General features: G+C 38.0%; 2 protein-coding genes and 1 long non-coding RNA gene across 3 annotated transcripts; 2 read left to right on the top strand and 1 right to left on the bottom strand.

The window, feature by feature from the left end:
* Positions 1-1764: 1764 nt before the first annotated feature.
* On the top strand, positions 1765-7965 carry slc52a3-2b (solute carrier family 52 member 3-2b). The gene is made up of 4 exons (XM_065243040.2): positions 1765-2026; positions 4733-5818; positions 5903-6026; positions 6217-7965. Exons 2-4 carry the CDS (start codon positions 4788-4790, stop codon positions 6427-6429), a joined length of 1368 nt encoding a protein of 455 aa, XP_065099112.1. The 5' UTR covers positions 1765-2026; positions 4733-4787; the 3' UTR covers positions 6430-7965.
* Positions 5330-11088, bottom strand: LOC135720935 (uncharacterized). Its single transcript, XR_010521370.1, has 3 exons — positions 10677-11088; positions 6246-6421; positions 5330-5460 (listed from the first exon to the last, which is right to left on the bottom strand). It is a non-coding gene; the product is annotated as an uncharacterized lncRNA (long non-coding RNA).
* On the top strand, positions 8800-23378 carry cyth2 (cytohesin 2). The gene is made up of 12 exons (XM_065243041.2): positions 8800-10163; positions 11135-11285; positions 12797-12863; positions 13145-13263; positions 13587-13667; positions 13821-13933; positions 14046-14194; positions 14302-14413; positions 17004-17080; positions 17575-17646; positions 17729-17883; positions 19953-23378. Exons 1-12 carry the CDS (start codon positions 10097-10099, stop codon positions 20038-20040), a joined length of 1251 nt encoding a protein of 416 aa, XP_065099113.1. The 5' UTR covers positions 8800-10096; the 3' UTR covers positions 20041-23378.
* The last annotated feature ends 776 nt before the right edge of the window (positions 23379-24154 follow it).

Genomic DNA, 24154 nt, shown 5'->3' with positions numbered 1-24154 from the left:
TTTGGTGCATATCCGATAGGAATCCAATCACATTTAGAACGGTGAACGGCTAAAAACCACATGAAATCTGTTTTTCTAATCCGTTTCAGGCTACATCCAGAGGTGGTTTGAAATCCATTTCAGTCTTACCGTCCTGATCGCATTTGTGTAGCTTTTCGGTTACGTCATGCTGTCACATCACATAAAACACGTCAGACGTCGAGTCAGATTGTCATGCCAGCGCAACGTCATTGCCATAGAAACAGTGCAGATAATCCGGAAAATGGCTACAGGATGCACAGATCGGATCTGAACAGTTGTGAAACACAATGTGGACAGTGAGTCTGTCAAATTAGATATGCACCAAAATTTGGACTGACAGTGTGAACAGGGTATTAGCCTTGAAAGAGAGGCTGCAAACAGCAGGAAACGTGTCACACTTCATGTGTTGTCGGTTTCAAAGAAGCAAAAAATCTTCATCATTAGATGAACTGTTGGCCACTTCCTCAGTGTGGTCCAAAGGCTCCAGAATAAATAACATTTCAATTAAACTGACCATCAGCGCAATTCAATGCGTTTGACAAAGCAAGCAAAAATAGATATCTAAAATAGAAGTACTTTTTGAACGTAAATAAAATTGTAAGGAGTAAAAAGTACTTTTTTTCTTTAAAAAATGTAATCAAGTAAAAGTAAAAGTACTGATTTTTAATTGTACTCAAGTAAAGTAAAAATCCCCAAAAATAGTACTTAAGTACAGAAATCAAGTAAAATTACTCAAGTACTTTACACCTCTGGGTGTTTCATTCACACGGATCCGGCGTTTTGGGAGACTGAATCCGCTATTTTTTGAAACCGGGTCCTAAAGTGGATAAATCTGAAACCGACACCCTTGCGGTTTCGTCTGTACAGCCAATCCGTATATTATGTGAAGCGCAAACGTCACCACATCACGTGTCTGAAGCGTCACACGTAACAGCAACAACAATAACGGCGGACTACGTAATTGTTTTCGTGCTACAGAAGCTACTAAAGCCTACTAGCTTTATTACAGCAAAATCTATTGCTTCTATGCAATTGTGGTGACCAACAAGCGCTAATGGACAACACCATACGTTGGTTATGTGCATGCTCAAAGTCTTCTTCTCCATGTATAGTGTATATCTGTGGCAGAATTACAGCGCCCCATACTGGTCCGGCATATATACTACACCGCTTTCAGTCGGTTACAGTGGTTTCGTGTTTACAAATTATTTTTTTAGAGCCAGGAAAAAAAATGATCGGCTAGGGAATGCACCGGCTTCGTGTGGACAAAGCCTAATTTTCCATGAAATGCATGTAAACGGGTCAAAGTGGAGGTCTGACATTAATCTGACAGTTTTTAGTGACTTTAAAATATATAATAGGGTACTGTTTATAATCTTAAGTACTCAAAACTTGCAGCTTATGTTAACGTCTTTGTTTTTCTTCTGCTGGCATATGATCTAAATACTCATAGATGGAAATATTAGGAGAAATGACCAGCTTGTGCAGCTCTCCTATAGAGATACCAATGTAATCGGTCATTTTGTCCCACCTTTTTGCCCACCAGGGCGCCACACGGATCACGTGACTGAAACAATTAATGTGTAATGTGTTTAAATACCTGCATGAAAGCAGAGACAAGATTATTTGAATATCAGAGGGAGGAGCTATCACGTAATAGCTACACTTCCTGTTTTGGTTCACGTCAAGGTTGGTAGGACAAGGAGGAGAAGGAGGGGGAGGGTTTAGTTGCGTCATGCCTAGTTCACTCTCCGGTAGACAGTTGAGCACATGGCTTTGAATGATAGCCCACTGGGATAAAGGATCTGGGTTTTACACAATGAAAGTTTGCGCCTGCGTGATCTTATTTCCATCAGATGAATATCACAGGAAGAACGGTAAAGAGCTGGAATATAAAGAGGGAGCTCAGTCTCACTTGTTAAAGGCTGATGAATCCACAGTCACATTCAGAATGAACTAATATTGTGGAGGATCAGCAGAGGTCAGGTGGCTGCTCCGACATAAGGTGGGATGTGTATGTGTGTTAACATGAGTATGCTTAAAGTGGAGTTGTTTAAGACAAAGGAAGATTCAAGGACATTGAATTTGTCATTCACCACTGGAAGATTGTGGTAAATGGTGATTTAATCATCCAATGAGCAGGAAATGCATAGAATAATAGAATGAGGAAGTCATTTAGAGAGTGGATATATTTATGTGTTTATGGGAATTGTTGTAGTATTATGTGTGCTAAAAATACGTTAACCTGTTTTGCTGCTTGGTAAGGTTGAATGGGTGAAGTATAGTGACATCTTTGAGGAAAAAGTGATAAAAAACATAAATAAGATCAGCGCAAATTAGTTCAAGGTGGGTGTAATCCCAACTAACAAAGCCATAGTACACTGAAAAGAACTGGAGGGTAAAAAATTTAGGTTTACAAGAAGTTTTGAAACGTCTGGTATTGTGTAACTTCCAAGTGACTCCTCTTTTATTTACTTCAGCAAATAATAAATAACATGGCTTGGCAAACAATATTTTTGAATAATATGTTCCTCAAACTGTTACATGTTAAAAAAATCCTCTGCATTGTATCTAGCATTATCTGATCTCTGTGATGCCTCTTCTTCTAGCAACAATTGCAGCCATTTCAAGCGCAAAATGATTTAAGACTTAATTTTTTCTGCGTTAAATAATGGCGCAGTAATACCAGTAATATCACATGGGCAAACATTAGTAAATCCTGTTGTGGGAATCAGTTAAATGAATCAGAAAGGTCAGTCCCAAAAATAACTTTTCAGCACTAATTATCCACTGCGCGTCTTTAGTAAATCCCAAAAGTCGTTATTTAATGCCCAAATCATGATTTGCGCTGGCCCAAACTGTTAGTAAATCTGGCCCTGCCCCTTGGCATTTTTTATGATCGGATAGCTATTCGATCAGAAAAAACGCATGAAGTAACCAGGTGTAAAAGGGTTCTGACAGGTCTTGCTAGAAGTTGCAAACATGGCAGCGCAGTGACGTGTAACATCTTAAAAAGACCCCTGCACTAAAGTACCAATTTTTAGAAACCATAATTTCTTGTGGCACCTCATTTGACCTTAGTCAATAAGCTACCACTTTACAACCGCATCACATACTTCAACAATGTGGTGGAAATGACTGTAGACTACTTGTGGCAACCACGCACAATAATGAAGACCTGCACTAGCAAAAACTAGAGCCCGACCGATATGCATTTTTTGGGGGCGATGCCGATACAGATATTAGGGAGTAAAAAAAGACCGATAACGATATATCGGCTGATATTCTTTATGTGCATATTATAGTACAGTACACATATACTACAGTATATTATACTACAGTACTGTATATAGAATACACTATATACATTAACAGAATATACTATGTATAAATACTTTTTTTGCAATGATCACTCACAAATGTGGTGATCAAACACTTAAAATAACTTGACAAAGATATGTAATATAGGCAGGTGTGTTTTACAAGTTAACAATAAACTTTATTATCCAAAATGATTCTAATATAAGTGCACAAAACAGTCAACTTGACTTATTATAAATAACTTTAAAACACAAACAAAACAAAATAAATATAACTTAAATCATTGTCAGTTTTGACGAGAATAATGTTATATTGGGCTTATTTAAAAAAATGAAAACTTATAAAGTCATTGTTTATTAGCTTTACAGTAAGTTATGTACTTCACAAATTAATTAGAAACTTACCGTTAAGACGTCAATTCTTGACTTACTGACAACATACTGATGTAGGCTTATGTTTAATGTACTGCACAACGTTTTTATAACACAAACCCACAGTGTTCTGCCGGGACTTTAAACTTTTATAAAACTAAAGCGTCTGGTCTGCGCCTCTTATTTAGCGAGGGTGTAAAGTTGCGCGAGCTTATTTAATCAATTGCTTTGAAATGAGCATGTTCAGTAACAGCACAAGCAGCTGTACTCCCACAGACTGCGCGTCAGTGAAAGCGCGTCATTTCTTCGCCTCGCGTCATTTCTTCCGCTTGCGTTTTAAACAACTCGCAAGTGGACAAAAGAGACGGATTAAAAACACAAAATGTAAACAGGAATGTGTCTCTCTCATCCATTTATAATCCAATCGACCAAAGCGCGTCTTGACACCACGTGACACCACATGACTGCTGCCACCTGAACTGAGAGACTGACTGAAGTGAAGGGGGTGGGGGATTGGCTAGTGTCACTACAGTGAAGTGACCTGGGTCGCCATTAGCAACCAATAGGGCACGCTCTGCTGGACAAACAAGTACCTACATCTTTCAAAAGCATTTAATGTTTTCTGTAAGGAACGTTCATATCGGCTGCATATCTGCGGCTTATACGCCGATACAGATATATCTGCGACATGCTCATATCGGCCGATAAAATCAGCAAAACGATAAATCGGTCGGGCTCTAGCAAAAACAACTCACATTTTCTTCAAAAACTGCACAAAACTGAATTTCTTTTTTGCTAGAAACAAATATTGTTTGCTGCAGGTATATGCTAACTGAGACAGACTTAGAGGTTCAAAGCTTAAGCCTGTTCACCTTTATTTTCATTGTGCACAGTACAACATTTATGTGATTTAAATCGCTTCATTGGAAGTATTTTCTTGATTCATTATAGACAATACTCCTCAAAGATTTAGGACTAGGTGTAAAACTAACAAGCTGATGACTGTTTTTATCTTTCAGATAACATTTGAAACAGGCTGGCTTTTTGACAACAGTCAACATCATTCTCTTCATCATGTCGTGGCTCACACACGTGTTGTCCTGCCTATTTGGCATTGGCTCCTGGGTGGCCATTAATGGGATGTGGGTAGAGCTTCCTTTGATAGTGCATGAGATTCCTGAGGGCTGGTACTTGCCCTCTTACCTTACTATAATTATCCAGATGGCCAACATTGGCCCTCTCTTCATCACACTCATGCATCGCTTCAGGCCTGGTGTGCTAGACGAGCGGCCCATTATCTACACCATTGTGGCGGTCGGTGTGGTGGCCACCTTCCTAATGGCTTTCCTCTGGAAGCACACACTTACTTTTGGCAATGGTAAGCACAGTGCTGCCTTACTGTGTCTCAGCTTCCTTTTGTCCATTGTGGACTGCACCTCCTCAGTCACCTTTTTGCCATTCATGATGCGTTTACAACCTAAATACCTTACCACCTACTTTATCGGAGAGGGTCTCAGCGGTCTTGTCCCAGCGCTAGGGGCTCTTTCCCAAGGTGTGGGGGTGGTCCACTGTAAGAATGCTAGTGCTAATGCCAATTTTAGTTTTGGGAACTCATCCTGGGGTTCTGATGGAGAATTACAGGCACAATATCAGCCCGCCAACTTTTCTGCACAGGTTTTTTTCCTGTTCCTCAGTGCTATGATGATGGTGTGCCTGGGTGCTTTTCTTCTACTCAACCACCATCCAGCTGTACAACGGGAACACAAGGGCAAAGATTACATCAGTGATTCTCAGAAGGTAGAGAAGATTGATATGAGCCAATCCTTGAAGGACGAAACTCCAGAACAGAGGCCTATGCTGGATTCCTCTGAAAGCCACGTAAAAAAGCAGCACAGCAAATTTGGAAAAAGGACATACAGCAGAATAGAGCTGGTCTTCATTTTTGTGATTTTGGCTTGGGTCAATGCGCTGACCAATGCTGTTTTACCCTCAGTTCAGTCTTACTCTTGTTTGCCCTATGGAAATAAGGCCTATCACCTTGCGGCCACCTTGTCCGCAGTAGCCAATCCAGTTGCCTGCTTCATTGCCATGTTTGTACCAATCAGGTGAGAGTAAATTGTATTAGACAAATAAATGCAACGGTTCCAAATATAGTTTGACTGATCTTGATCTCTCTTCTAATGTTCAAGGTCTCTGGTGCTCATGGGGGTTTTAACAGTTACTGGCACAGGATTTGGGGCATACATTATGGCTGTGGCAGCACTTAGCCCTTGCCCTCTACTGATCCACCATGACCTGGGAGCAGCACTCATTGTAAGTTTTCCCCAAATGTTGTCATATTTAGTGGCAATACACAATACAGTTTTTCCACATGTTCAGAAAATGTGGAAAATTCAATGTAGGCATAGCACAACACAACATGTGATATGTAAAAGTAACATTAACTTAATGCCATATTAAGTCAAATTAATAATTTGTTTTCTATTTTTCTCCCCATCTTTAGATCATAACCTGGGTGACATTTGTTCTCACCTTGTCCTACGTGAAGGTCATTATTGGAGTGATCCTGCGAGATGAGGGCCACAGCGCCCTTGTGTGGTGTGGAGCTGTAGTGCAGCTTGGCTCTATGTTAGGAGCTTTGTCAATGTTCCCTTTGGTCAGTGTTTACAGGCTTTTTAAGTCGGGAGATCCATGTAACACCAAATGCCCTAAATAAAGGAAATAATTATTTTGATGAATTCAGGGTAAAACAGTAATACACAAGAAACATGTTAGAATAAAAAAAAACACATTAGACTGTTACACCGATTTATTATCATTTACATCAGGATGGGCAACTTCGGTCGTGGAGGGCCGGTGTCCTGCAGAGTTTAGCTCCAACCATAATGAAAGGTGCTCTAAGTGAATTCACGCGTTTTAGGCCATAAAACATTTTAAGTTTCATACAGTAAACATCTCCTCACTATCTGCTAGCTGCCTGTCCTCTGAACACACTGTAAAAAAACGCGGTCTCTGCAGACAGCCCAGGCTTCACAAACTGCAACAAAAACAGAGTGGTCAAACCTACCACCACAAAACATAACAAAGTGTTCCAGACAATTAATGACAAGGATTTGGGAGTGGGGCATTCATGACTCGTTCAGAAAGCATGGAAGAGAGGGGGAGGGGAGGAGTTAGCTACGCTCCGTTTTGTTTGACAACACTTCGAACGCAAACAGGAAGGGACGTCACACTAGGCCTGGCAAACTCGATTCCTTTTAAGGATTCAGGTTATTGTGAATCAAAAACTAAAGTGATCCGGGTTGTGTGAGTCACTTGAGTCAGTATTGCTAAATTGCCAAGGAAACTCAGTACAGACCTACTTGTAACCGGCTGATCCGCACGACTCGAGATTCTCAGAGCAGGAAACATTGCAGACTCGCAGACCATGGGACTCAAGAGACTTCACTGCTCTACAGATCCACTAACCGGCTGATTTCTACAATGTTTCCGGCTGATCTGCAAATCTGCAGTGTTTCCGGCTCTGACTCCAGAGACCGTTTGCGCAGATCAGCCGGTACCGAGTGGATCTGTAGAGCGAGCGAAGTCTCATCAATAATGTTGCAAGAGGTTTGTGTGTGTGGTGGGGCTGTTTATGGTTTTACATTGAATTGTAGTAGGACTCAACTGATCCAGGTTAATGATACTAAAGACTCGCGACTCATGAGTTAATTTAAAGATCCAGGTGAAAGATCCGAGTGAGTCACGACTCAAGCTCGAACTGATTTTGTCAAGTGGTTGATATCCTTAGGGAAACATATTGTGTTGACCCAAGGACAACATTTTTCTAAACCTATTTCTGAAATCTGATTGGTTGATTGAAATGTTGTCTCAGGGTCAACATAATGTTGCCCTGAGGACATCAACCACTTTGCAAAATCAGGAGAGCCCATGAGCTCAAACAGCTCTACGTCACACAGATTTGCCTTTAAACACCTGAAGCAGCCAATAAAGGTCTTACTAGGCATACTAGAAACTTTTAGGCAAGTTGCAGCTAAACCCTCCAGGACCGAAGTTGCCCATCCCTAATTTACATTAAAGGTGAAGTGGGTAATTTCTTTGCTATTAGAGGAATCAAAAATTTTCTATTACCCCAAAAGTCATATCTGCCCACTGACAAACACTCACAACATTAACTGAAAGATTTTAATTCTCAGCAGCATTTCTCAAAATTGGTGCTGCTAGTGTTGCTGTTGAAATTACACACTTTAGCTTTAAAGGGATAGTTCGGCCAAAAACGATATTAAACCCATGATTTACTCACCCCCAAGCTGTCCGAGTTGCATATGTCCATCGTTTTTCAGACAAACACATTTTCGGATATTTTAGAAAATATTTTAGATCTTTCTGTTCATTAAATGTAATGTCACGGGGTCCAGCAATAGTCCACGACCTTCAAGTCCAAAAAAGTGCGTCCATCCTTCACAAATTAAATCCAAACGGCTCCAGGATGATAAACAAAGGTCTTCTGTGGGTAATCCGTGCGGTGTTGTTGTAGAAATATCCATATTTAAAATGTTATTAACGTTATAAACTACCTTCCGGTAGCGCCGCCATCTTGGAGTGATCCGCATTCAGGATGAGAGCTTACGCAGCGTACAGAGTTTCTCTGCTGCTGCTCTGTGCCCCCGCCCTCCGAATTTGTCATACGTCACTAAGAAAAGTGCGTACACTACGCTAATACTCTCTCCTGAGTCTAAGATGGCGGCGCTACCGGAAGGTAGTTTATAACGTTAATAACATTTTAAATATGGATATTTCTACAACAACACCGCACGGATTACCCACAGAAGACCTTTGTTTATCATCCTGGAGCCGTTTGGATTTAATTTGTGAAGGATGGACGCACTTTTTTGGACTTGAAGGTCGTGGACTATTGCTGGACCCCGTGACATTACATTTAATGAACAGAAAGATCTAAAATATTTTCTAAAATATCCGAAAATGTGTTTGTCTGAAAAACGATGGACATATGCAACTCGGACAGCTTGGGGGTGAGTAAATCATGGGTTTAATATCGTTTTTGGCCGAACTATCCCTTTAAACACGCTGTTATTTATTTTTTCATACAGCTCCAATCACAGTTACTGTATTGTTATAAAAGACAAGAAAATGATTTTGCCATATTGCTTGTTTATTGGTACATTAAAGTTACAGTAAACTGTTACCGTTGGCATTAAAGACCCCTACAGTTACAGTGTAACTGCTGTAAATTATGACAATGTTCTTATAGTTTTTATGCTATACTTGAAATGAAATGCTTTTATATTGAATTGTTGCTTTGAAAAATGTGTGTTAATATTTTATTAACAAAATATTGTTAACAATGAATGTTTATGATGTTTAATGTTTAGCTTTGCAAATTCTGCTGTTTTCCATTCAGTTCTTTGTATTTGACTTTATAATTTTTTGGTTGAATGAATTCCTGTCTGTTTGGAGTTACTGACATTTTACTTTTATAAATTGCTCAAGCTGGACAAGAAAACAACACATTCGGCATGTCCTAAAATAAATATGCCTTATCAGAATGTAACCAAATTTACACCAACCCACCTCCCATCCACATGTAAAACCCATCGATGACATTCAAATCTTAAGTAAGACGTTTTGTCAAAGTCTAAAAACCACTTTCTAAACATAGTTACCAGACCATTAACATGAACAGTTTAGGCCTTAATTAAAACGGCCAATGAAAGTAGTGGGAAATTGCGGTTTTATGTATTTTTACCGTGGTAAATATAGTAACGTTACTTAGATGAACAACAGCCAATGCAACTTAATTAGTGATTAAAAACTTAATTAATTAACTCACTTGGTCCTGCCGTCGAGCCCTCTGTTGTGGAAACGGCACTGTTCCTGCAAAAAAGCACGCGGTATCGTCGATTCGCACGCGCTTTTGTGAAATTAATTTCTAATATAGACCGCTTTTTATTTGTGTGATTTAATTTACTGATTCTCGCGTATGCCCAAAAATATCTTCATATAATGTAATAATTTCCTCTGAAACTGAATGTAATTTCCCAAATCCTGCGCAAACGCGGTCTTGCTAAATCATATACTTTTTTATTCCATTTTTATCACATTTGTTATCCTGTGTGATTATACTCTTGACACTCCCTATCGACAATGGGGGTAAATTGCATCTGACACATTCGCGTCTGTAGACCTTACCAAGATGGCCGCCACTCCGGGATGTTTTTTAACGACGGACTGACAGGCGTAACTTCCGGTCTCAACTCCTCCTTTGTCTGAGTCCTCTTTCGGTCCTCCGCCTAGTTATTTATTTATTTCCTTTTCATTCGTGGGGTATATTTTAATATATATCCACATCTCTCGGTTATTGAATGACATTTGATTCTGACACATATATGCCTAAAAGCAAAGCCCCCAAAATGGATGATCTGGACTACAGTAAGTAAAGCGAGTTTTGTGTTTTTTTTTAGTGCTGCATCACGCACTGTCGGTTTCCATATAAATATGAGCATCTGAAAGGCATCGTGCAGGACGATTTAATGATATTTTAAAGCTTTGAAGCGTAATTTTATCGCAACGTTGTCATATTTGTCATTTTTGCGGCTTCGGGGCGTAATGCAGCTGTCAATCACCAGTCATTGCAGTGGATTCATTCATGTTTGGCCTCTACATCTCTGTTGCATTTATTTTCTTTAATCGTACGCTGAATAACGTCAACAGTTTGTGTTTAATAAATCTTATCTTATAGGAAATTATGTGGTGTTTACCTGTTCATTTACCTAATTTGATTGATATTATTGGATTTGTTAACTTATTCTTTACAAGGGTTTATTTATGCAGATGAAAGCTTTTTTACTATCTCGCACTTCACTTTGACTAAAATATAAACTTAATGTAGACACATGGCAAAGATGTGCAGGCTGATTAAACAGTTGGTAAGCATTTTACTACCTGTATGACTGATGTTGTTGTTCAGATAATAGATGCCAACTGTATTAATCTGCTTTCGATCTTGAAATCTTGAGCTGTGAGATATGACGGATTTCCGAAGTGTTTGTTGGTACCTGCAGGCATTGCTTTCTGATGTGCTGTGGGTTTGGCTCTGTTCTGTCGTGGCTTGCTCCCTCAAAACACACAAACACCAGCTGGTGTTGTAAGAGAGACTCCATCAGATAAACTCGATGTAGACTTTACTCAACCCAGTGAGGAATTATGTAAACATCATATCTGTGTATGTTCATTGTGTTTATGTCTCACACCATACAGTAAATAAGAATAGATGCAAGTCGGCAGTAAAAGAATGTCAGAAGCGTGTAGGGAAATCAGGGACTATTAAAGGGGTTGTGAAGTATGTAGAAATGAAGCTGTACTGGACCCTGTGTGCTAATTCAGCCCCCCTTTCCCTGCAGTCCCAGCGGACCTGAGCCCAGAGGAACGCTCCGAACTGGAGGAGATCCGGCGCAGGAAGGGAGCTCTGCTTCTGGAGATCCAGAGACTGAAAGATGAGCTGAGAGAAGCCATAATAGAGGTGGAGGGTCTGGAAACCAGCACAGAGGGCAGGTTAGTCTGTTTACAAACTAATGCCGCTAACTAATCATAACATTTGGATGCTCGATGTAAAGAACTGTAAAATCCTATACATTTTTTGATACCCAAGAAAAAACAGCCAAGTAACCTCATAGTTGAGTATATAGATTTAAAACTGTTCAAGACAAGTGATATTTCAGTACTAAAATTAAAAGAAAGAACCAGATTACAAAATTATAAAGTAGGACTAAAAGACAAGCAGTTTTTTATGAAGTTTTTGTACCTCATGTTGATTTTGGCACATGCACATTACTGTGATGCTATGTGAAGAGCACCGAGAAATCAGCCATCTGGTGCTTAGATAGCAGGTGTGGGTATACCAGATTGATTCGGTACTTGGTACTGTCGATACATTAGAAAGGCCTGTGTTGTGTTTGTTAACCCTTTAATACTATATAGAGTTATTAAGAGACCCGGAACGTCATTGGTGTAGAATCTTAATGTTGTATAGTTTTTGGCATTTGTTTAATGACAAATAAAGTATCTTCAAAACATAACATATGCATAATTTTTCCATTGTGTTTTTATTTTTTTGTTAACTTGAAGTGTTAGGACAGATTTATACTAAGTTTAGGATGTATAGAGATCAGTATTAGATAAATATTCCTGATTGCTAAAGCCACAAATTTGTGGTAAAATGATTGGTGAAGCATGTATGCATTTAGGGGTTAATTGTAGTATTAATTTGCTACCAAAATTGCTGTACCTTTGACATCACTTTACTACATGTTTATAATATTGCTGGGAACAGGTTTGTCTATCCTGACACGCATATTGGCCTGTGTGTTTAATTGAATTCCTCTTGTATTTGTATTTGCCTTTTTCTCCAGGTGGTCTCCACTGAGCCAGAAAGGCAAATACACACACACACACACACACACACACACACACACACACACACACACACACACACACACACACACACACACACACACACACACAATACTTGTGTAAACATTAGAGGCATTTACATGAATGTTCAGTAGTTGTACACGAGGTGGTAAATACAGCTTCATTCACACAGCTTGGTAAAAATGAACAATAGTGATGCTTTTATTTTCATCTAAGTTTACATGTGCTGTGTAAACAGAATTGCATTGGATACTTGATAGCCAGTTGTGATATTATGTACTGAAAACTGCACATATGCTTGTTTCTTGTGTTTTTCATCACAAGGCTTTGGCAACTCGCAAAGAGAGCTTTGTGTTATCTGCAGGTTTTAAATACAGTTGTCTTTTATTTGGTTTGAGGTTCTTTTATTAGTTTTGTGGTCTGTGTGTGTGGGACCTACATCATTCATACAGACAACATTTAAGCTGCTTCTGTAAGCCGTTGTATGAATAGGACGATTCAGAAGAGTTTACCTGTTAGTAAATACCATTGTGAATCACAAACACTGACTGTGTGGATGTAGCCTAAGTGAGACATCTTTCATCATTTCATCATAACACACATTGTAATTATCTTTCCATGTTTTTTTATAGTAAAACTTTACAGAAGAGTCGACATGTGGCTATGGGGAGGAAAAAATTCAACATGGATCCGAAAAAGGTACATTTTTGCTACTTTCATTATTTTTAAAAATATAAGATTTAATTTAATTTATTTTATTTATGTTGGGAAAAGTATTTTAAATAACTATTTATATTAACATTTAAAACTTTTGTAAAAACGTGGCAGACAACTCATTGCATAAGTTCATTTAGACTTCAACTATATATAATGTGCAAGTATACATCCTGTCCAAATCATGTATTTTCTCTTTCTTACTTGTTCTCTTTTTCTCTCTCACTCGTATTCTTTCTCTCTCTCTTTCTCTCTCTCTCTCTCAGGGAATTGTGTTTCTGGTGGAGAATGAGCTTCTCAGACACACTCCAGAGGACATTGCCCAGTTTCTGTATAAAGGAGAAGGTCTTAATAAAACTGCAATAGGAGACTATTTGGGTGAAAGGTGATGTGCACTTTTGCTGAATTAAATTAATGTTCAGTGATTCAGTGATTCTTGCAGTGTGTGACTCATTTTTCTGAAGAGAGGACATGATGGTGTCTGATTTATGTGAGAAGTAAAAGAAAGGATTTTATATTTTTGTGTGACAGCTTGTATATTAGCGGTGTGCAAAACTACGTATTTTCAACTCAATTTCAACTAATCAGTAGGTTGCCTGAGGAATAAGTTGAGTTCAAACAGCGCTTCATGTTATTGGAAAGTAAGAACAAATATATTAAAACAGAAACTTAAAATAACCCTTTCCCTTATGTGTTTTTCTCTATCAGAGATGACTTCAATATTAAAGTATTACAGGCGTTTGTGGATCTTCACGAATTCACAGATCTCAACTTGGTTCAAGCCCTTAGGTAAACCATGTCATTTTTATCTTTGGTACCTTATAATAGTCTTGTTTTCTTTGCATATTTTTTATTACTATCTATACACATTAATGATGCATTATTGCAGTGTTAATGTATTTGAAGTGCTGATGTGCGTGTGTATGTCTTTGTTTACTGCAGGCAGTTTCTGTGGAGCTTCCGGTTGCCAGGTGAAGCTCAGAAGATCGACAGGATGATGGAGGCCTTCGCTCAGAGATACTGTCATTGTAATCCTGGAGTCTTCCAGAGCACAGGTGAAACACTATCGACTGATCCAAACTCATATCAGGAGTGTTTTAAAGGGATTATCATACTTGTACGGATAGATCAGCTCTCACAGTCCTCTCAAACACGCTCTTCCCACAGACACCTGTTACGTGCTGTCGTTTGCCATCATCATGTTGAACACCAGTCTGCATAACCCCAATGTTCGGGACAAGCCAACGGTGGAGCGCTTCATCAGCATGAACAGAGGCATCAATGATGGTGGAGACTTACCAGAAGATCTTCTCAGAGTAAGAGACGATGTGTTTGTGCGATGAGCGAATCGTAATGTAATACTTATTGTATTTTTAAAAGGCTTCAGTGATGATGCCAATCTGCTAATAAATGTTTTCTTTAGAACCTGTATGACAGCATCAAGAATGAGCCGTTTAAGATCCCAGAGGATGATGGGAATGATCTGACACACACTTTCTTTAACCCTGATCGAGAGGGCTGGCTCCTCAAACTGGGTGAGTCTCTCGTGCAGACCAGGAGGGTTTCTGTATAACCAGTTTTCTGTCTTCTCTATGAATCAATGTAACGCGTTTGGCAGGGTCTCTTATTGCCGTTGCATGGTTTCCTGTTATTTCATTGCTGATTGCTTTGCACTGTTTTTCCTTAAAATCCAACAAACGTCTAATGTGTTTGAAAGGTTTACCTTCTTTTTGCATGGCAAGCTCTGTGATCTCCCAAGCACTAAACGCTTTTAAATCTATTTCTCCCCCGTCCTTGTTTCTTATTCTCTCTTTCTTTATCCCGTGACCCCCACCCCCTTCATTTCCTTCTTCCTGATCTCCTCTTCTGGCTCCTGCTCTGCTTGACCTGTGATTTTTCTGCTGCTGGTGATGTTCACCCTGCAGGAGGTACGTACAGTCTCTCTTCCCTAACTAGGTCGTCTTAGCACAGTGTCAGATCAGTACTGAACAGTCATTAGTTGTGTTTGCATAGCAAATCAGAAGTGATTGTTTTTGCTTTTAGTTGGTGTACATGCTTTCATGCATCGTACAGTCAAATAGAGTATACTAGTGATGCACCGAATGTTCAGCAAATGAAACTATTTGGCCGAAAATAGCAAAAGTCTCAAGACACTTTCAAATGCTTTCACAGTGCAACGTGTTTGCTGCATTTATAAACCATGCGTGCCTTTCACTTTATGCTGATTATTTTATGTGGTTATCAACAATGTTATTGTTCAGTTCAATAGATTTTTTTGGAAAATCACAGAAAATGCTGACATTTCGCTTGCTTTTGTTACTTTTTTGGCTAAATACTTTCTGTTGCCGGACATTTGGTGCATCACTATAATATGCTTTAACAAGCAAACAACAATTTTATACATATGTGACCCTGGGCTACAAAACCAGTCAGAAGAGGCACAGGTATATTTGTAGAAAAAGCTAAATATATATTGGATGGGTCAAAATTAGGGACCGACCGATATGGATTTTTCAGTGCTGATGCCGATACCGATTTTTGTTTCATCAGCCTTAGCCGATGACCGATACAGGCTGCCGATTTTCTTGAGCTGATATTTGGAGCCGATTCTGCTTTTGCTCACTCAATTTACATAATAAAAATGACACAATGATGATGCCAAATGTTACAAGTCCGGTAAAGGATTATTCCGGTATTTAACACTTTGAGTCTCATTTCTGGTTTGTTTTGGATGAACTACAGTGATGGACACTGAAACAATGGGTCGTGTCTTGACTTTTTGACTCGTTTAGATGCGTCTCTTGACTGCTTCATAATGGAAGTCAATGACCATGCACAAACATGCATTAAAACAGCACTTAACGTTCATTTTCAAAACTGTACTACTCACCGAGTGGTTCGTGGTGTTTGTTGATGATTAAAAACGTTGTGTAGCGAAATACAGTTTCTGTCGTGTTTTATTTGGCATTTTGTAAAATTCCATTGACTTCTCTTGGAAGGCTCATTGCTCGCTGATATATCACTCCACCGCCAGCCGGGAAACAGAAAAGGGTCTGTTTACATGTGGCTGTAGTTTTTTTGCTCGGTTTCCCTCAGAAGAAATTTTTCCCATATTTGATGGCTCAGTGACCAGTCTTAGGGTTGAAGTTGAGCTCGATTGTGACTTTCTATACGCTAGACACCGAGTTCCGTTCAGCGTCCATGTATGGCAAAGTGGTTGTCACCATCAAGTGGTCGGGAGTGTGCTAACGCTTCAGACTCAAATATAGAGCGGAAGTATATACGCGGTTGTGAGGTATCTGAAAAAATAGTTCCACTATAGCAAATAACACGGATTGAGATCATGCATTGCGCCGATAGATTTGTTTTTAATCATCAACAAACACCACACCACAAATGAACGTTAAGTGTTGTTTTAATGACATGTTTGTGCATGGCCCTTGACTTCCATTCTGAAGCAGTCAAGAGACGCTTCTAAACGAGTCAAAAAGTCACGACCCATTGTCAAAATTTCAGTGTCCATCACTGTAGTTTATCCAATTCAGTCAACAAGGTTATTACTGTGGTTAGCCAGTAGAGAGAAAAAAACAAACCTTGTTTTTGTTAGTAAAATGCATTAATGTATACAGACTGCATTTGGACTTTGATCTTTAAATGCAGTTTTTTTTTTTTATGTTTAGTTCCAGATTTTCAATTCGTTTTATAATTGCAATATTGTCCTATTTTATTAAACCATGCATAAAAGGAAAGCTGATGTTGTATAAATCTCAATTTCAAATAATTGCACTTTGTGGTCCAGTGTCACATATTACAAGTATAACCAAAGGGTTGAAGAACATAGAAGATGTTTTTTTTTTTTTAGAAAGAATTAAGTAACATAGTGCACTAACAAACACTTAGCATGACTTTAGCATTGTGGCTGTAAGGTTTACTCAGGTAAGCACTACTTTCATTTTCCTCAGAAACTCAACAGTCTTGTTTATTTAGTTGGTAGTTGATGTATTTCTATCTTGTATATCTGTCTATGCGGTTTACCAGTGGACTGACACAAAGGAAAGTATTGATTTGTTGTAGCTACTAAGGTCCTGTTTTACACCTCTAATCTAGCGTAATCTTCTTTCTCAGGAGGTCGTGTGAAAACATGGAAGAGACGGTGGTTCATTCTGACAGATAACTGTCTTTATTACTTTGAGTACACAACAGTAAGTCACATCCACACCACAAGCAAGACAATGTACAGTCAAATCGGTCAGAAAAAACATGATGTGGGTAATTCAATAAAAAGACAATATTCATTTGAATTAAAAACGTTACATTAAAATGTAATCATTTAGAAGCATTTATGCGAAGCAAATTTTACAAAATATCTAATGTCTAATATCGTCTGAAATATTTCCCACCGCAATATATAAGTCTCAGCAGATCAGATGAAATGAAGACCGTGCATGGGTGTAAAATTGCTCTCTGTTAGATGAATGAAAATGAAAACCTGAAACTAGCAGAGCTTTATGGGAAATTTGTGATCATTTTACACCATGCAGTGTTATCATTGACCAGTCAGAATTGAGTATTGTAAAGAGCCATGTCAACATTTCTGATCATGGCCGAACTGACTGTACGTGACCCCTTACAGTTGTGTTAACATTACAGAATTGTCCTGTCATTGATGGTACTCCCTGTTTATTTCTGTGTGTAGGATAAAGAGCCCAGAGGCATCATTCCTTTGGAAAATCTGAGTATACGTGAGGTTGAAGATCCCAGGAAGCCAGTAAGTGTGTTAAATGTTGATTTCATTGATAGACTGATGTAAGATTATGATGTTAACGGAGACATTGATGTTTTCCCTAAAGAACTGTTTCGAGCTGTATATCCCTAATAACCGCGGTCAGCTGATTAAAGCGTGTAAGACTGAAGCTGATGGCAGAGTGGTGGAGGGAAATCACATGGTGTACCGAATCTCTGCCCCCACCCCAGAAGAGAAAGACGAATGGATCCACAGCATCAAGTAAGTGATCCAGGACAACAGCAAGTGAGTTATGAAGGTAGATGAGATCTCAGAAGCCAAGTTTTGAAGAGATAAAGTGACTTGCAAGTAACGAGTGCTGTTCACATCAAGTGTAAATTCTCCTCAGCCTGTGTTTGCATAATCAAACTGTATTTGCATTTTCTGAAGGAACTAGCAATGTTTGGCAGACCGTGAGGGGAATATGTGCCCTCCTAAAAACGATCTCTCTTTACTTCCGGTCATAATGTATGGCAGGTGGGCGGGGTCAGGGGTTAACAACACGACCAAACTTCAAATGATCCAATCAGATCTCGATGGACAAATTCAAATCCAGCCCTGCCCTTCATTTCAGAGGCCGGTTTTTCTCGGATACACGTCACCACGGGGAAAATTAGGCAATTGATACTTCCGTTTCATGGCGACTTTAAAATTTAATTATCATTACAACAAAACTCGTGGTAAATCCTGTCATAATGTATTGTATTCATTCACGGTAAACTTATTAGAAAGATTTATTTTAATTTTTTACCACAGAAATAATTTCAGGGAAATAAAATATTAAATTTTGATTTTCAAAAATAAAACTTGTTTTATATTTTTTCAGTATGTTGTATCAGTTCTTTTTGAACATTTCCATCTCATTATAACAAAACCATGATAATATTGATAACCTTGATAACTCTGGTCACTAATCATGATAAGAAATGTTCATACCGTCCTATCCCTAGTCAGCAGGACTTGTCAATGAGTTCTTCGCTATAGGAATTTAGCATTTTCAAATTTGTAAAGTGTCGACTTAGGTCAGTATTGCCTGTGTGTGGCAATTGCCCTTGCATTGTCCGACATCTATTTACGTCTTTGCATCGACTTTGTATGTAATTTACTCCTGCAAATAATTGAATCTGCTTTTGGTGTGCAGTCACCATTAAACTAAAGGGATTGGTTAAAGGGATTGTTCACTGAAAAATGAAAATTCTGTCACTTGAGTTGTTTCAAACTTGTATAACTTTCTTTGTTCTGCTGAATAAAAATAAAGATATGTTTGTAACTAAGCTCATGTGGGACACCATTGACTTCCATAGTTGAAACAAAATAAAGTAAATGGTGCCCCAGAACTATTTTCGTTATTCATTTTTTTTTATATCTTTATCCATGTTCAAGAGTAAATGATAAGTAAATGATGACAAATTTTTCATTTTCCAGTGAAAATCCCTAACACGCTGTGTTTATGTCCAGTGTAAACAGACGTTAAAACTCCAGTAAAGTGTTGACAAAGTTTCTTTTAGAATGTAGACATTGTCTGGAAAATCAGCTGAAATTGATTACTTTCTGTCCAATCAAATGTTTTAAAGGAGTCATATTGTCAGATTGCATGTTTTCTTTTGTTTTTAGACTGTTTAATGATGTCTGTGGACATTAAAGATCTGTAAAGTTGCAAAAATTAAAGTTTCAAATCCAAAGAGATATTCTTTTTAAACATGAAGTCTCATCCACGTCCACCTAAAACGGCTGGTTTAACACGCCCATGCAGTTTGACGTCATACTGGTTTGAACATTTTCATAACACCGCCCTCATATATACGCAAAGAAAGAGGGTGTAACTTTCAATCACACTGTAGTATTGTTGTTTCCGCACAATACAACGCACTGGATAGCTGGCCAATCAGTTCACACCCGTTGACACCGCGCTTTCTCACAACGATGAGCTTTGTACCAAACGACCTGTTTCAGATGGGCGGGACTTAGAGGTGCTAAAAAAATGTATGGTATGTGGAAAATAATGATTTTTTTTAACCATAAACCACACAAACACATTGTATTACACCAAATACACAAAGTAATGTGCTTTTTAGCCCTATAATATGACTCCTTTAATGAATCCCCATTAACATCAGCTTCTTATTATCAATAGCATGTAACAGATTTATGGGTATAATGCAAATGTTTTAATTATAGACATAAGCTTCTTGATGTTTACTATCGCAACTTCCTGTTTTAACACAAAATATATACAAACACGTGAAAAAAAACTCCACTCCTTAATGATTTTATGTCCTTTATCGTTTCAGATCTGCTGTGAGCGTGGACCCTTTCTACGAGATGCTTGCAGCCAGGAAGAAACGCATTTCACTAAAGAAAAAGGAAGAGCAACCATAAAACCCTCAATTTCTCCTCATGATCCTTCCATAATCTTACAGTCATCTTACTCCAGCGCAGAAAAGCTTCTTCCATTCACTGAGAAACAAACAATACTTCCCTGACTCATCGAGGTAGCTCTTGTCCTGCCATTATGCTGGTTTTATGGACACATTGATATTTGTGTCAAACCTGAACACTAAACCATCTGTGGTTGGATTGTGCAGGTCTGACCCGTTCAATACTCTTTTATTCATACTTCTGTTCCCTACATACTTCTACTACACTTCTACACTACAGTGTTATTCACTAGTCATCACACCAGCCTGTACAAGCCTTTAAACTGTTTTATGCTGACATTCAAAATATTTGGACAATTGCACCGATCGCATTCAAATGAAGTGACAATTTTGTCATTATTTCATCACCCTCTCATTGTTCCTTAATCCGTATAACTTTCTGTCTGGGTATCAGGTTTTCAATGCAGTAATAATGGATGAGGACTGGAGCCTTTGACAACAAACAAAAAACTATGAAAAGCACCATTTAAATATATTACATTAAACTTAGGAACCAAAATGTAAGTTTTTCTGTCAAAATGTTGACATCCGCCCTTAACTCTCTTAAGTGCATTTACTAGGGTCAACCAATCAACCAATGTTTTTGAATTGGACGTTATCAATGATTCGGTAGGAGTCCAGTTAGCAGCTCACTGAGGGAAATGTTACAAATTTCTTCCCCAAACCTGTTATGTGAACTTCAATTTTGACATAAAGGTCCTTTTAGCTTATTTTTGATGCGTTGCTTTAGTCCTTACTCCCTGTTACTTTCAGTCTTACCAGGGATGGATACAATCATACGGGTTTTGGAACAGATTCAGGGTGAATAAATGATGATCGAATTTTCATTTTTGGGTGAACTATTTATTTAACCCTTCATCGCACATTACTTAGTTCTCTGCATTTTACTTGCACACTTCCACTTCGTCATTAGTTTGAGCGGTCTGTTTGGTTTTAGTTTTCTCTCTCCATACTGCCGCTCTCACGTTTGATGGCTTCTGACCAGCGATCTTGCCGATATTGACAGCATCGTACTGTGAAGTTCTTACACGTTACAGGGTAGACAACCAAACAGCCTGATGTATTCTTCATCATCACCATCATCATCATCAGGGACAGATCTAACATAGCCTTCACCACAGCTCAGCTTCTCTTGTTTTGTAGATTGTGTTACTGATATTGAAAGAAGTTTTGCTCGCGTTGAAGGCTTCGGTTAGTCTGAATGCTATTTACTGAGTCTATTCTGCCTGTTTGAACTGAAACTATTTATCTCTTATTAAGTTGAGTTTATGTTATAAATGAAGATTTAATGAAGGTCATTGCTACAAACGCAAATTATATTAAGATTTGGATGAGGGTGAATTAGGCCCATCAGTTTTTGCCATTTGAAGCATGTGGTTCACTCCTGGGATATATCAATGAACTGTTAGATATCATTTTAGACTAATACTGTTATGTTTGGCCATGGGGCGGGACCAAAATAATGTTTCCCAGTATTAAAAAAAAGAAAAGCTGATGACATCATTTCCTGTGAACAGTTGCAGTAAGTTTGTCAAATGCATAGTTTGCCAAATGTGAGTCCGTAAATAGCCTTAAAAGTCCCCACAGGCCTGTTTATGAATGTTTTTGCTAGTGTTTGAACTAAAGATAACCTAACCACTACAGCTACAACATTTCGGAGGGAATCTCACAAGATCATGTCCAGGTCACATTTCACCTAGAAGAAAACTATATTAGCGTAAAAAAAACATTTATGACAATTAAGCATAACAAACACTATCATGATGGCATAAATTGTATAATTTTTGCATATCTATTTTTTCACATTACTTAATAAAAATTCAGTTATTTGTGCATAACTGAATGGGTCTCATGGTCTTGAAGAAAACTATTATTTCTTCTTTTCATGATGTTTGTGAAATATGACCCGGACGTGATGTGGGAACATTTCGTGGGATTTTTTTTTTTTCTCAAAACGTGCATCTGCTAGGTCAGAGAAAGAGAGCGAGTAAGCTGTTTGCTGCTTTCAACCCCACAAACAATTGTTTTTGAATCCTTTCTAATGCTTAGAGATGTGCCAGACGTAGCAATGACCTGTATATTCATCTGTTTTTCTGATCGTGTGAAACACTAGTTACTCCTCTGACTTGACGCTGGTTACTTTGAAGGAGTCCCATGGCAGCTTATTTCAATGTACAATATATTTAGCCTTTATTCTGTTTGTAAATATATGTTGTTATGTTTGTTTACACAGATTGATAGCATTTTTATAATTTATTGTTTTTGTTCTTTAAAGTAATAAGAATAGGGGATGCATGTTGTATTGAATTGAAGCATCTTTTGTAAAGAGTGGATGTAATGGCAAGATTTTGGGCACGTGTCAAGCAACTATTAGCGTTCCGTATTTCTAAACCGTACTTGGCTATTGTGAATCAACAAATTGGTATTTCAATCAGTATAGGCTATAGAGAGAGGTGGAGAGCATCAAAATGTAAACGAATTTAAAAAAAAAAAACACTAGCAACATTGAATGTTTTTTAACAAACAAAAAAAAACTGAATTATACGGAACACTAATATTGCTCTGAAGTCATAATATCCGATCTATTTAAATATACTAATAATGAAAAAGTCAGTAATGAGAATTGTTTAGCAGTGCATTTTGCTTGACTTTTGTGATTTTTCTCAATTAGTATGAAGCTTTGCTATATTAATGGATGTCTTTGACATTAAGACATATTTAAAACTTTGGAGTTAGAATCCATGTTTGTGTCACTTTAATAGTTTTCACTACATGACTGGTTAGTGCCCTCTCAGTATACAATTAATACTGCACATGTAACAGGTGCTAATACAAAGCATTCGTTTCCAGTAATTGGTAGTTAATATGCTTCACATCGTATTTAATGCTAACCTATGGGCCGAATATGACTGAGAGAGATCTCAAGGGACTACAAGTGTTAAATGGCATCAACTGCTGACTGCAACATTCCTTGGGTATAAGATATGTGCTTAAAACAATAGTTAGGGCATGACATGGACTGATGAAGAGAGTAAAATGATTTTTAATGACTTGAATATGTTTTGGAGTCTTTTACTCTGGGCATTCTTGATGAGTTGTGCGAAGGTGCCAAAGTCTTTGAATACAAGACGAATGAAAGCATTTCTTTATGTCTCTCCTCAGTGTTTTTAAGTGTCTGTCTTTAGATGGGCCACAGATTGTTGAAAGATTCTTCATGTAGCAAATCAAGAACTCAATTATGGTACACTGTTGCCAGTCAACTCTAATAAACAGAAGTACACAAAACATTTTCATTTATTTGTTTTTTATTGTTTATTAATCTTCTTTGACAAGGGAAGTGTCACTATTATTATTGCTCACACTTAGAGGGATTTAAACCACCCTAAACTCATTTACACAATTAAGGTTTGTCTGGCATAAAATAAAACAAAAATAAATCTAATAGATTATAGATCTAACTTTAAGGTGGTCCTTGGGATGCAATGGGATCAGAATATTATAGAGATTTGGGCCTGGCACAGTAAGCATAAAACTAATGTATTTATAAAATGTAAAGTTGGTACACTCAACCAAGCTCTCAAAAAGGGACAATGGTTAAAATGTACCCATAAAATGTTTAGAATTGAACCAACAATGGGTTTAAACGACCATGCTTAGGTTAATTTCTCATTGGAATGCTTGATTCTGATTGGCCAGTTGCAACATTTGCAGGTTTGTTATTTCCTGAAACAACCGCACTTACAGTAACTGCATACAGCAAATCATTCTGAAAAGTACAGTTTATTATTAAAACAAAATTAAATATAAATATGTCTTTTAATAACATAAACTATTCTAAAACCGAAGGTAAACAGGTTTTTCTTGTGAAATGTCTGCATTTGTTAAGAATCTATATTTAATGTTCCTTACTTTACTTATGTGGTAAACAGCGGTGTAAATATCAGGCTTATGCACAGGCAGACGGTTTTTATCGCAGAAATAAGCCCCCTGAGATCAGGACCTGACATGATTATGATTTATTAATCTATTTACAGAGACAGTCTGTATAGCCTTTT

This window comes from Paramisgurnus dabryanus, chromosome 13, assembly GCF_030506205.2.
Source record: "Paramisgurnus dabryanus chromosome 13, PD_genome_1.1, whole genome shotgun sequence".
NCBI classification, from domain to species: Eukaryota; Metazoa; Chordata; class Actinopteri; order Cypriniformes; family Cobitidae; genus Paramisgurnus; species Paramisgurnus dabryanus.
The sequence above is the reverse complement of the archived record's forward strand: the minus strand, read 5'-3'. Positions and strand labels throughout refer to the sequence as shown.